At 40.3% G+C, this 14,596-nt stretch overlaps 1 protein-coding gene across 1 annotated transcript; it reads left to right on the top strand.

Moving 5' to 3' along the window:
• The first annotated feature begins 7,608 nt into the window (after positions 1-7,608).
• On the top strand, positions 7,609-14,308 carry LOC122561796 (transmembrane protein 53-A). Its single transcript, XM_043713963.2, has 2 exons — positions 7,609-8,062; positions 11,956-14,308. Exons 1-2 carry the CDS (start codon positions 7,636-7,638, stop codon positions 12,318-12,320), a joined length of 792 nt encoding a protein of 263 aa, XP_043569898.2. The 5' UTR covers positions 7,609-7,635; the 3' UTR covers positions 12,321-14,308.
• The last annotated feature ends 288 nt before the right edge of the window (positions 14,309-14,596 follow it).

Below are 14,596 nucleotides of genomic sequence, written 5' to 3' on the forward strand. Positions count from 1 at the left end.
CATAGATGAGTTGGATTGAAGGAGGCTGGTGAGTGAGGGGGATGTGGAGGGGAAGGCTGAAGTGAGAGAGAAAAGTAGGAGTTGAGGGGGAGGCTTGGAGGATGAGGGATGTGTTGGAGGCAAGGGAATGGTGAAGTCTGGGGATTTAGAAATGGAGTTGCCCCCCCCCCCATAGTAATTCTCCTCTCCTTGCTGCTGCCTCACTGCCCAGTTTCCTCCACACACCATGCTTCCCAGAGAGGTATTCTTCCCAGAACCAGAGGCCATCTCAGGGCACCATCCATTTCTGTGGAGTAAGGAGAAATCTAACTCTGTGGCTGGCCATTGTATAGGACTTACTGTTGCAGCCACTCTCACAGGCCTCTCAGACAGCGCTTTGGTCACTTGTACTTAATATGGGATATGATCCAGGTTACTGACATCCCCTTCCTTTAATTAGACATACTTCCAAACTTTCTGAATGATGTAAAATTCCTTTTTGTGCATCTGCATTCTTTGCAACATTCGCAGCCTTTCTGGTGCAATGCTTGTTCATTTAACAAGTATATTTAAAAGAATAACAACTATAAATGATTCTATCAGAAACGTAGTCTAAGTCCTAGTAGCCTCACTCCCCTCCTGCCTTACCCAGTCTCCGTAGCCTGACTCCCCCCCACCTTATCCAGCCTTAGTAGCCTCACTCCCCCCTGCCTTACCCAGCCTCAGTAGCCTAACTCCCCCCCCCACCTTATCCAGCCTTAGTAGCCTCACTCCCCCCTGCCTTACCCAGCCTCAGTAGCCTAACTCCCCTCCCACCTTATCCAGCCCAAGTAGCCTCACTCCCCCCTGCCTTACCCAGCCTCAGTAGCCTCACTGCCCCCCCGCCATATCCAGCCCAAGTAGCCTCACTGCCCCCCCGCCTTACCCAGTCTCAGTAGCCTCACTCCCCCTGCCTTATCCAGCCCAAATACCCTCACTCCCCTCTGCCTTACCCAGCCCAAGTAGCCTCACTACCCTCTGCCTTACCCAGCCCAAGTAGCCTCACTCCCCTCTGCCTTACCCAGCCCAAGTAGCCTCACTACCCCCTGCCTTACCCAGCCCAAATAGCCTCACTACCCTCTGCCTTACCCAACCCAAGTAGCCTCACTCCCCCCTGCCTTACCCCAACCCAAGTAGCCTCACTTCACCCTGTGCCTTCCCCAGTCCCAGTAACCTCACTCCCCACCTTATCCAGTCCCAGTAGCCTTGCTCCCCAACATTTAAACAAAGAGCAAAGCTATGTGTTGCTACACCTGCTTAGCATCCAGTGTTCCCTTGCTGAGTGTCCTGCAATGTTGTACCCTCAAAGCAAGGTGTACCATCCTTCTCACTGATGGATGTAAAGGGTACTTTTGTACTATTTGGAAGAGTAGGAGAGTTCCTTGTGTCTGCCCCAGTATTTATCTCAACCAACAAGAACTTGCAACATTATAGTGCCTTTATCCTAGTAAAGAGACCCAAGGAGCTTCACACAAATTAGACAAATGTGGCTTCAAGCAAAAGTGGAAGCAGTATGATGTGCCAAAATGTTTGATCAAAAAGAATAGGGAAGAAAAAAAGTGGAAAGTTCAGAGAAAATGTCAGGTCTCAGTTAGCACCATTAAAGCAGCTTATTGGTGATTTGTGTTACCAATGTTTGTGCACAAATTGGCTGGCCGGTTTTCCTACATTTCAACAGAGAACATGTTGAATATGCAAAGTACTTCAAGCATTCTGGGATTTTCTGAGGTCATAACTGCCATATATTTCCAAGTTCTTTCTTAAATCATACCCAATGAGACACAATGCCTACAAGAAAGGAGGGCCGTAAACTTGGCAGTAAGGGAACAGAGTATCCAGAAATATTTTTAAATCCAAAACAAAAGCACAGACTGTGCAGAGTTTCAAACTCTGAGCAGGATGAAACATTTTGTTTCTATGGTCAAAATGACAACAATACAAACCAGTTTACTGCTAAACAATAACAGCAGAACAAACTGGTTGAAAAACCATGAGCAGGATCATGCAAGCATTCATGTTAAAACTACTGTGTAAAGTCCACTGCCAGTCAGTGGGATTTACCCATGAGGGTGATCTGCTGTCATGTCATTATGTGATGCTGCAGCTTTATGGATTAAAGTTGATGGGCATTCTGTCACAATGCTTCCTCCAATCTGTTGTCAGGACTCAGAATTCTGGTAATCCCATGATTTAGACTCTTCATAATCAGCTAAATATTCATCCAAAATTAAAAACCCTTAGCAGGTCAGGCAGCATCTGTGGAGAGGGAAATGAATGACTCAGATCTGTTATCTTTCACTGAAGCTGGTAGAAGTTGGCACGAACAGGTTGTAAGCAAGTACAAAGACCAGAAAAGGGAAGAACAGGCAAAGAGGATTGGGATAATGTCTGGAGTGATTTTGGGATGATGATGTGAGGAAAAAGGAGGTGGATATTGGACAGATGAGGAAACAAAAGAAGGATTCAAAAGAGGTGTGAATAATAACCGAATCAATACCAGATGCTGTCCAAAAGTAGGGGACAAAGGTTGTAATGTGACATTGTTGAACCCAATGTCGAGCATGGAAGGAGGTAAAATATTTAACCAAAAGAAAGGATGTTGCCACAGCTCCTTCCTATTGTAAAGATGTGAAACTGAAAGGCTTCTGAAAAGATTTACAAGCATGTTGCCAGACTTGGAGGATTTGATCTATAGGGAGAGGTTGAATAGGCTGGGGCTATTTTCCCAGGAGTGTCAGAGGCTGAGGGGTGACCTTATTGGGGTTTATAAAATCATGAGGGGCATGGATAGGGTAAAAAGGCAAGATCTTTTCCCCAGGGTAGGGAAGTTCAAAACTAAAAGGGCATATTTAAAATAAGAGGGGAAAAATTTAAAAGTGATCTAAGAAGAAACTTTTTCATGAAGAGGGTGGTGCGTATATGGAATGAACTGCCAGAGGAAGTGGTGGAGGCTGGTACAATTACAACATTTAAAAGGCATATATGAATAGAAAGCGTTTAGAAGGATATGGGCCAAATACTGGCAAATGGGACTAGATTAATTTAGAATATCTGGTTGGCATGGACGAGTTGGTCCAAAGGGTTTGTGTCTGTGCTGTTCATCTCTATGACTCTGAGGTGCTGTTCTTCAAGCTCTCTTGGAACTTTTTTTAGAATATTGTAGGAGACTGAGGATGGAGAAATGAGAATGGTAGTGGAGCTGAAGATGGCAGGCAGCTGTGGGCTGAACAGAGGTGTTTGAACAAAGCAATCACCCAGTCTGCATTTTGTCACCCTAGTGTAATGGAGACTTTGTCTTGAGCAGCAAGACTGAACTGTCATGAAGACAATGTAGAACTTTGAAAGGAAATAGACAAATTGATGGAATCAGCAGACAGGCTGCAGGTGTATAGAAATATGTTATGATGCATTTTAGTAGTAGTAACATGGAGTAATAATAAAAAGTAAACTGCATGATTCTAAAGGGTTCTGCAAGAGCAGAGGGTGTTTATGTGGATAAGTCTTTGAAGGTGGTAGGATAAGTTGAGAGTGTGACTAATAACACCTACAGTATCGAGACTTTATTAATAGGGCATTAGGTACAAGAGCAGTGAGGTGATGTCGAACCTATTGTGTCCAGTTCTGTGTGACATATTTTCAGAATGTTGTGAACTTATTTGAGAAAGTACAGAAGACGATTTATGAGAGTGGTTTCAGTGGGGGGATTTCAGTTATGAAGATAAATTGGAAAAATTAGGACTGTTTTATTTGGAGAAGAGAAGACTAACGGGTGTTTTGATGAAGTACTCAAAATTATGAGGGTAGGTAACAAGAAGCTGGTCCCACTTGTGAAAGGGTCAGGAACAAAAGGACACAGGCACAATTTAAAGCGATTGGCAAAAGAAGCAAAATTGGTATGAGAAATAACTTTTCCACGCAGTGACTGGTTAAAGTTTGGAATTCATTGGCTGATAGTGTGTTGGAGGCTGATTCAGTTGAGGCATTCACAAGGGAGTGTCGTTTAAGAGGGCCACTGGAGCCTCCAATTAGCATCTAATCTGAAAGGTGACACTTCTCAGCACTGCAGACCCTCAGTCGTGCAGCGAGTATGATTCAGGATTTTGTGCCCAGGTCTTTACAATGGGATTTGAACACATGAATTACTGACTCAGAGGCAGGGGTGCTACACATTGTCAAAAATGAGGTAATTGGCTGAAATCAAATGTATGAAACTATTTGGGAGCCCTGAACTTGCCTCTTCCTCTGGCAGTTCATTCCCTATACATAGAATTTCTTGTGTATTTGTAGAAGTCTCAAGAAAAAAGACATTCAACACCTAATGTGAATTAATTTAGTTAATTCCTAATCTTAGTTTAATATCCTGGGAGTCTCCCTCTTCATTATCTCAGAAAAATATTAAGCAAGGTGCACAATAGGGAGAGGGATCCAATCCTGGTCTAGCTATGTATGTTATTGTTGTACAAGTGAGTATCAGCAACAACAACAACTCATATTTAGATTGTTATGAAGATGTGGATGTACTGTACCTTTTAAGAAAATTATTAGCTAATACAACTACCTGATAGCACCAAGTGTTCTGAAACAAAAACAGTTGGGTGAACAACTTGATTTGCTTGTTGCCTGGAGACAAAAACAAATTTGAATTTGACCAATCAGTTTAAATTATACCCCAAAATACCAACCTCCAATCAAGTTTGAATTGAGTATATTGACAATCTTAAAATCCAATGTTACAATCCAAAGCTTTTGGGGGGGGAGGGGGAATAAAACCAGGGAAAATTGAACAGTTGGGAGGAGAACTGAGAATCCACCAGCATGTAAAGACTGCCCAAAAAATAGCTCTCTTAAAGGTACCTTTATCGATCAGTAATGTGTGAAGCAGAATGTCCAAGAAGAAGAAAAGAAACCAGAAATATGGAGAAGAACCAAAAACTGCCTGGTTTTAGATAAGAAGTTTTGTTTTGCAAATCTTAAATGGGGTTCTTATTGGACTAATATTAGAGAAGGGAAGATAAAAGATGGGTTAGAGGAAGGAGTTATAAATAGTTGTTAATTAATTATTCTCTGTTATACTTTAAGAAATAAAGTTGTTAATTTTTACTCTAAATAGTTCTTGGCCCCTCAGGTCTTTACAGATTACTGCACAGGATAAATCTTTTCTGTGTTGCTGGTTTAAATTAAACAGGAGAGTTTACCCCGTATCGTAACAAGACAGAACCTTATAAAATAAATAGCCACTTCATAGAAGAATTATCAGACAAAATTTGGTACTGTAATATTACCAAAAGCTTGGTCAAACAGATAAGTTTTAAGAAGCATCTAAAAGGGTGGGGGGAGACAGATGGGGATGTATATGGGGAGGGCATTTCAAAATTAGAGTCAAGGCAGATGGATGATGGGATAATGAAAATTAGATACACAATAGGCTTGAATTGGAGGAGTACAGTGATATTAGAGAATTGTGGGACTTGAGGAAGTAACAGATAATGGGGAAAGGCCAAATATGGATTTACAAACAAGGGTGAGCATTTTAAAATCAAGGTTTAGCAAACCAGGAGCCAGTGTAGATCAGTGAACTAAGTGCAACTGTATTCAGTTGGTTAGATGATCTACTATCTGGTTCTTGGTGGTTAGGGAAATATTCATCAGTGGAAGTAGCTCATTTGAGCTCCTGTCGTTTTCCCCTATGAATCTTGCTAAGGTTGAGTTTGACTCTTACTCCAGTCTAACTCCCAGATCCACGTCCTCTGATACCAACACAGATGGGTTGTGCTAACTCACCAGAGATTAAATATGGAACTTCCAAGTAATGACAAGTTGCCCTTTAAGTTAGCTGATAGAAACCACTATGGCAAAGTCTGGCAACATTGTCTTTACTTCCTATCAGGAAGTGTGCCGACTTTCCAGGAAAAAGAAATGAGTGCTTGAGATAGCTACATACTAAACTCCTGGAACTAATCTGTGCAACAGAAGCTCAAAACTGATACTGGGAATCAGGTAAACCTATTGTAGAGGGGGAAGGGATGATATGGTGCATATGAGCCAAGGAAGGGAACACTGAGAGCGTTCCTGGTAAAGAGTTTTGAAGTGGAAAAGTTTATGGGATGGATGATATAGAGATGTTTCTTCTTGTAGGTGAGCCATAAATATAAAACCGTCACTGATGAAATAAACAGGGAATTCAGAAGAAATCTCTTTAGCGGGAGAATGTTTAGAATGTGGAATTTGTACCTAAGTGAGTGGTTGAGGCAAATAGCATTTAAAGTTAAGCCAGATAAACAAATAGAATGATAGAATGCAGAAGATCCACGAAGAGGTAACTACATGTCGTGCTGTTGTGCCAATAACTGAAAAGTCTCATCTAAGTGAGGCAGCTTAATCCTACTGCAAATACCTCGTGTGGAGTGTTATCAATTGCCATGGGTTATTGCTTTCAGTTTTGGGCTCTGTTCTCAAGCCAGTGGTTGTTATAGTAACGCACAATAAAGCAAAGGTAGCATTACCATTTTCCTTCTCATCCCCATAGGTGCAGTGGGACAAAGAGGAGGAGAGCTGTCCTCTGTTCTGAGGAATATTTATTCTGCAACTAAAATCTGAAACAGGGAATGTGGCCATTTGTCACGCTGCACTTTCTAGGAACTTCTTTTCCTCACATTAGCTGCCTCATGCATTACGACAGTGACTCCACTTCAAAAGTACTTTATTGGCTCTAATGTTTGGGACACACTGAAGACATGAAAGATGCTATACAAATGCAAAATATTCCCAGAATCCAAATAACCTAGAGTAGGAACAGGACTATCAGACTGACCTGGGTTACAGAATCAGGGAAAATAATTGTAACTGAGAATCTGATAGCTTGTGAATGCAATGTGGGATTTTAGGAGTTGTTAGAATTAGTGAGATTGCAGGAGATACAAAGGCAAAAAGTACTTTGCACTTTGTCCCCCAGTGTTTCTGGTTTAGAAGGTTTATAAAGGTTTCTAAGTTTAGAAGTAAAAATTTGGCCGTGGGTAATAGAGCAGAGGAATAGATGGCTAGCTTTGGAATCACGGCGTGTGCGTGTCTATCTTTAAAATTATCATGTTGCGAATGTAAAGAACAATTATTTAATTATTTCTTAAAATTTATGATAGATATAACTTGTAATGGCATTACAGCAATATTCTGTTTGTGTTGGTTCAGCTACACTCAAACATTCATCCAAGATGTATCAGTATGTCATATTTAAAGATGAATTTCAATGCATGGTGATTCATTAGAAGGCAGCTGAAACAAACAATCTGATAGGAGAAGATGATATTTTTCTGTCCCCAAAAGTTTAATATTTCTTTGCAACTTCTGAAGCTAGTTGAAGAGAATTTGTTTTTAATGGAAAATTCAGCACTGCTTTCTCTCCGTCTCTCCCTACCTCGCACTATAATTATAAGATTGTTGAAACATTAAGGCTCATCTTTGTTTCAACTAAGTTGAATTTTGACATGCTACATTGTATACTAGTATTGTGAAAGTAATTATATTAACGTTGCTTTATTCTACTTTTTTCCCCCACCCTACCCCAAGTCCTTTCACATATCCAACCCCCTCACCCAGTTGTGATCTGCTCCCAAGAACACAATGATTAAAAGATTCTCCAGCACCATAACACTCTATGGAAACAGCACTAAAACCCTGAATGGTGCATCCAGGCCACTCCTTCTATTCCTCCCCTGGTATGGAGCTAAGTGCCATGCCATGGATCACTACCGGCAGATTTATTACCCATATGGCTTCGACATCCTGAGCGTGGAAAGCAGCATCTTGCACTTTCTGTGGCCACAGTATGGCTTGTCCTATGCATCTGAGGTATTGGACCTGCTCCAGAGCGAGCCTTTCTCCTCACGCCCCCTTCTCATTCACGCATTCTCCATCGGAGGATTCCTCTTTGCCGAAATGCTGATAATCACACAGAGAGATGTGCCACGTTACTCAGGCTTTGGGTCGAGGATTATGGGCCAGATTTTTGACAGTTTGGTTGCGGGAGATGTGGAACTCCTTGCGAATGGTGAGACACTCCTATGAATGTTTTAAAAACAATATCAAGGGTCAAATTTCCTTTCATTTCTGCTACAAATATTAGCATAAACTGGCAAATAAATGCAGAAAAGGCTGGTAAGTTTTAAACATAAGGGAGTTACGCCAAATGTCATTTTATTTTCTAAATGGGGGAAAAAATTCAGAAATCTGACGAGCAAAGAAATATGGGAGGTCTGGTCCAGGATTTTCTCAAGGTAAACTGGCAGGTTGAGTCAATACTTAGGAAGGCAAATGCAATTATGGCCTTTATTTTGAGAGTACTTGAATATAAAAGCAGGGATGTACTTCGGAGGTTCTAAGGCTCTGGTCTGAACATATTTAAAGAATTGTGCACTGTTTTGGGCCCCATATCTCAGGAAGGACGTACTGTCCCTGGAGCATGTTCAGAGGACGTTCATGAGAACAGTCCCAGGAATGAAAAGCTTAACATAGGAGGAACATTTGAGGTCTCTGGACCTACACTCGATGGAGTTTAGAAGGATGAGGGGGGATCTAATTGAAACCTACGGAATACTGAATGGCATGGGGAGAGTGAATGTTGGGAAGATGTTTCCATTGGTAGGAGAGACTAGGACCTGAGGGCACAGCGTTAAAGTAAAGGGAAGACCTTTTAAATAGAGATAAGGAGAAACTCCTTCAGCCAGAGAGTGGTGAAGCAATGGAATTCATTGCCACAGAAGGCTGTGGAGACTAGGTCATTGAATATATTTAAGACTGAGATAGATAGGTTCTTGATTGTTAAGGGGATCACAGGTTATGGGGAGAAAGCAGGAAAATGGGGTTGAGAAACGTAACAGCCATGACTGAATGGCGGAGCAGACATGATGTGCTGAAAGGAGCAGAAATTAGGCCAATGTCTTATGGTCTTATGTATAAATTCCACAATCTTTTGCATGTTTCAAGATTGAACTCAATTGGGGTGAAGCCCCATCCACAGTCAGCTAACAGCCTTCATCAATAGTGTGAGATTCCACCAACTGCAGTTGTTCAAGAAGGTTGTTCCAATGAGCTACTCTCAGAGGTACAGGGTCTAGTCCCCACACTTTCTCATAACAAAAAAAAATTAACAAGAAGTTGTCTATCACAAAATGCAGTTATTAGAGGCTTTAGTAGAGTTTCGTTGAGGAACTCATTTTAAATAAGGTTATCACAGGTGGAGGACTGGACAGCCTAAATAAAAATACTCATTTTTGTTTATAATCAGTTTCAGCTGCATGAATAAGACAAAACTAACCTTAAGGAATACTTAAATAGAAAGAGAAAGAAATGATAATGATGCTTGATTTGTGCTTTTTAATGAACGTTTTACATTGTTTAAATTCTAACTTCACCAGTGTTGTTTCAAGCACATTTTGGCTTCAATGTCCAAGTTCTGACCAAAGTGGCGACTCACCGTATTCTTCTTCTGCAGACAAAGAATTTGATGGCTGTGAAGTTCCGCAAGCATTTACACCCTCAACTACTTGATATTTGTGTGTGAGGCCAGGCAACAATTTTGTCCTTAGAGGAATTTGACATCTTAGCTATGTACAAACCTCTCCTCTTTCCCCGACACACGCACAATCCCACTGTCTAAAACCAATAATTAATAATGGGGAATGAATGAAAGGGTTCCTTAATATAATGCATTTCATGACTTTGGGATGTCACAAAGTTTTTTGCTATGAGGTTCTGTCACTATTGCAATGGAGGAAGTGCATAGCTAATTTATACACATTAAGCTCTCTCAAACATAAGTGTGAAATTGACCAAATATTGTATTTTTATTGATGTCAAGGTATAGATATTGACCAGGGATACCAGGAGAAAATGCCTATTTGCTGTTAACAGACAGTGCCATGGGATCTGTTATATTTACATAACAAATTAGAATCCATGACCTTGTGACTCAGAGGAATGATAGAGAAAGGGATACAGTTAAGGAGTGAATAATACTGGAGTTATAACTCCTTTGCATTTATCCCTTCAAAACATTAATTGACTTAACATGATAAATTGACCGTGAACCCTTGTAATATGTTGAACAATGTAGTAGCCACTTCCTCCTCATCTTGGACTATGAGCTCAGGTTTCTGGAGTAATACAGAATCTCAGAATTGTTATAATTCAGAGGGAAGACATTCAAGACATTGCATCTGCACCAGATCTCCAAGTGAGCATCTCACTTTAGTGCCATTCTCCTGCCTTCTCCGTGCCATAACCCTGTCCATTGATTATTTTCAGATAACTATCCAATTCCCTGTTGAATGCCTTGATTAAGTCTGCCACCACCACACCCTGGGTCATACATTCCACACCCAGACATGTGTAAAACAAGTATTTCTTCATTTATTTTTGCAACTTTTACTAATTTTGAAGAGGTTCTACATCATCCCCTACTAACAAAACTACCCCATTACCCTCCCCTTCCTGTTTGAAAAGTCACATACCCCAGAATATTTAGTTGCCAATTTTGAACTCCTTGTAATTGTTTCTCTATGATGGCTATAAGGTCACACTCATTAGCAATATTTGAGCCATTAATTGATTTTTGTTTTGAACACTAATGTACATTTAAGTAAAGAACCATTTAACTTTGCATTTTTACCGTTTTCCCCCATTTAATCCTATTTGTTACTCTTTTTGTGCATGAACACTTTGTCCCTTCCGAGAAATCATAGAATCCCTACAGTGCGGAAACATGCCATTCATCCCCTCAAGTCCACAGTGACTCTCTGAAGAGGATTCCACCCAGAGACCGCCCCCGCCCCCCCCCCCCCCCCCACCAAAACCATATCCCTGTAATCCTGCATTTCCCATGGCAAATCCACTTAATCCGCACATCCCCATCCCACTCCCTTCCTGGGTATCATGGTCAAAATAGTTGGCCTGAAATGGTACCGTATCATAGAGCATGGAAACAGGCCCTTCGGTCTGTGCCAAAGCCTTTGAAACTTTTCCTATTCATATACTTATCCAAATGTCTTTTAGTCATATTCACCACTTTCTCTGGCAGTTCATTCCACACGCGAACCACTCTATGTACAAAAAAAAAGTTGCTCTTCATGTCCTTTTTAAAACTTTCCTCTCTAGTTTTAAAAATATGCCTCCCTAGTTTTGAACTCCCTCACTCGAGGGGAAACAAAACTTTGCTATTTTCCTTGTTTATTCCCCTAATGATTTTATAAACTCTAAGGTCACCACCCATCAATAAAAACCGAAAGAACTGTGGATGCTGTAAATCAGAAACAAAAACAGAAATTTCTGGAAGAGCTCAGTAAGAATGGCAGCATCTGTAGAGAGAAATCAGAGTTAACGTTTCAGGTCTGGTAACTCTTCCTCAGAGCTGGTCACAGCACCCTGAGGGTCACCACTCAAATTCCGACACTCCATGAACTGAAGTCCATTCCTCCTACACCAATTTTTAAACTACACATTTAATTCCTTGACTTTATTTACCCAGTATCAGTTTGTCTGTGGCTCAGGTATTTAACCTGAGATTACCTTGGCCCTTTTTTTAAATTACTAATTGTTCAAATTCTTTTCAATCCAATTTAATTTTGTTGGTACCAACAGGGACAGTGATAACTGGATCCACCCCTCCCACTCCAAACTTCTGTCCTTGATTTTGCTTTGATATAAATATTGAAACGCCAAAAAGGGATTTACTGATCCTTCTGTCCAGGCCTTAAATGTATCAATGCCTTTCACCTTAACCATTCTATCTGGCAATCTATTCCACATTTTCACAGCTCTCTGGATAACCAAGTTTCTCCCAAATTCCCTGATGGATTTATAGGTGAGTAGCTTTTATTTATGTTCCATTCTCACCAAGCTCACACCAAATGTAATGCTAATCTATATGTTTTCAATATATTCCAGATATCCCACAGGTGCTGGCTCCTCCCATCCTCCAGCCATTCTTCAAAAAGATCACACTTTTCTATTTCTGGCTTTTGAGTGGTTACACAGTCAAGCATTACCAAGCTGGCATCAGAGCCTTCTGGGAAATACAGTACCATACCCCCATTCTGTTATTCTACAGTGAGAACGATCCATTGAGCAACTACAAGAAATTAGAGGCCATGCTGTTTCACTGGGAGAAGAAAGGCATTCCTGCAATTGGGAAAAGCTGGAAGATGTCCTGCCATGCTGGGCATCTGCGGCAGCATCCTCAGGAATACCGAAGCACTTTGCAGAATTTCCTGCAGTCCATTGGCATAATCCATTTGCCATCCAAATTATGAACGACAGTAAAAAGGACCAGGGAACTGAGGAGCTGCATGTCTGAACAGCATTAATGCATTCTGATTTGATTCCTTTCACATCCTCTTGGACTCCTAATAGAAAGTTTCTATAAACTTGTTGGATAAAATTAATAAAAAATTCTAATATTTACATGTGGGTGGGTGTTTAGTTGGAAGAAGGGGAAATTTTAAAACTTGCTATCAGGCCCAGTGCAAAACGTGAATTGCTAATTCATTTACATACATTGTCAAACGTGTCCTCATTATTGAATTAATAGAAGTGGTTCCTTGATGGAAAAAGAATTGGTTTAATTTCACTGAATAGGTTCTTGTGTGATTGGGATGGTGCTATCACCAGGATATACTTGTTAACTTTTCTTTCTTTTGTGGGATTGTCATTTTTGAAGATACCTCCACATCTCTACCTCAAAGTTTTAAGTGATACGTCCAACACAGAAAAAGTGTAAAAAGACAAAGTTGAATTTTACTTAAGATTTTTCAGAAATGATTATTTGAATACTATGATATCAAATAAAAGGTCACTTGAATATAAACCAAAAAATTGAGCACAAGATGAAGATAACATTGAAGATTTTTGTGAAAAGTTAGACTTGGAACTTATTCTGAAATTGTCTGGATGTGTTTCTTACTGTGTTTGGTGTATGTTTATATATTTGTGAATCTCGATGGCTTTGATCAGATTCAGAGAAATTATATGTCTTTTTAATGTTAGCTCTGGCTCAGTTAGCAGCATGCTCATCTCTGAGTTACAAGTTTGTGGATTATAATCCTGCTTGAGTCTTGAGCACAAAAATTAAGCACAACACTCTAGTGGAGTACTGAAGGAGTATTTACAAACTGAGACCTTGTCTATTTTCTAAGGTGAAAGTAAGATATCCCAAGATCCTATTTTGAAGAACAGCAGGGAAGGTAGCACGGTGATGGAAATGTGTTGCTGGAAAAGCGCAGCAGGTCAGGCATCATCTAGGGAACAGGAGAATCGACGTTTCGGGCATTAGCCCTTCTTCAGGAAGGTAGCACGGTCAATATTTATCCTCATTCAATATAACTGAAACAGGCTATCTGGTCATTAGTTCATTGTGGGAGCTGTGTACAAACTGGTTGCTGCATCTCCTACATTGAGCTGTAGTCACTGTTGCAAGAAGAACTTCGCAAGCTGAAATTCACTTTGAGACTTTGAGGTCATGAAAGTTGCTATACAAATGCAAGTTTTTAAAAATTATGTTTGCTTAAACAGGCTTTGAGAGATTACCGCTCGAGAAAATAAGAATAAAGGCATTCTTGTAATTTATCTCAAAGAGATCACAACATCATTTGTAAAGAGAAGTATACTAGCATCTACCATTGTTACCATTAGAGCAACTTGTTAATTTCAGTGTATCAAGTATCACAGAGAAGTTACATTTATGTAGCATCTTTCACAATATCAAGCAGCAATTAGATAAATGATTTTTTTTTAAACTGACGTTGATTGAAGAACAAATATTGGGCACAATACTAGTGTGAACTCTTGGTGCTCTTTATCAAATAGTGCAATGGGATTTTTTATGTCCAATGAGACGAAGACAGAGCCTGGTCTGACCATCTTGCAGAGATAGCACATCAAGATTGATAAATTCTTGATCTTGCCAGGAATTAAGGACTACGGGGAGAGTGTGGAGTTGAAATGCCCGTCAGCCAAGATTAAATGGCGGAGTGGACTCGATGGGCCAAATGGACTTACTTCCACTCCTATGTCTTCTGGTCTTATCAACAATTTATTGCTCCTCGATATTACTCTAAAACATTAGCTTGGATTATGTGCTTCGATCCTGGAACCCCAAGACTGATTCAGTGACAAATGTTTTCCTGCTGAACCAAGTCAGGAACACCAAAGGATATTTAGATATTATATTTCTATTTTGTAATTATGATCAATTATAGCACTTCATATTGTCACTGTGAATAAATATACAAGTTGCTCTCTGGCCTTTATGTTTATTTATGCCACATGGATGAATGTTTGAGCACATAAGACTGTGTACCAGTCACGTGGTCCAAGTATGGTGACTGAGTTTAGTGACATCTAGTCCATTTTGTTTTATTCTTTCAATGGTATGTGATGGTCACTAGCAAGGCCAGCATTTGTTGCACATCCCTAATTGCCCTTCAGAAATTGATTGTGAACATCCTTCCTGAAGCATTACAGCCCATTTGGTATCAACTTTCCTGTAGCTTGTCAAACAACGGAGTGGCTTGCTATGTATGCCATTTCA

The sequence above is a fragment of the Chiloscyllium plagiosum genome, unplaced genomic scaffold, assembly GCF_037043375.1.
Source record: "Chiloscyllium plagiosum isolate Xiang-an unplaced genomic scaffold, Cpla_swu_hap1 HiC_scaffold_23, whole genome shotgun sequence".
In the NCBI taxonomy this organism is placed as follows: domain Eukaryota; kingdom Metazoa; phylum Chordata; class Chondrichthyes; order Orectolobiformes; family Hemiscylliidae; genus Chiloscyllium; species Chiloscyllium plagiosum.

Excerpts from the sequence above, each read along its gene's own strand:
- LOC122561796 (XM_043713963.2), top strand. The coding sequence starts at position 7,636 with ATGATTAAAAGATTCTCCAGCACCATAACACTCTATGGAAACAGCACT. Across the intron at positions 8,063-11,955 it reads TGTGGAACTCCTTGCGAATG|ATATCCCACAGGTGCTGGCT; the intron begins GTGAGACACTCC and ends AATATATTCCAG.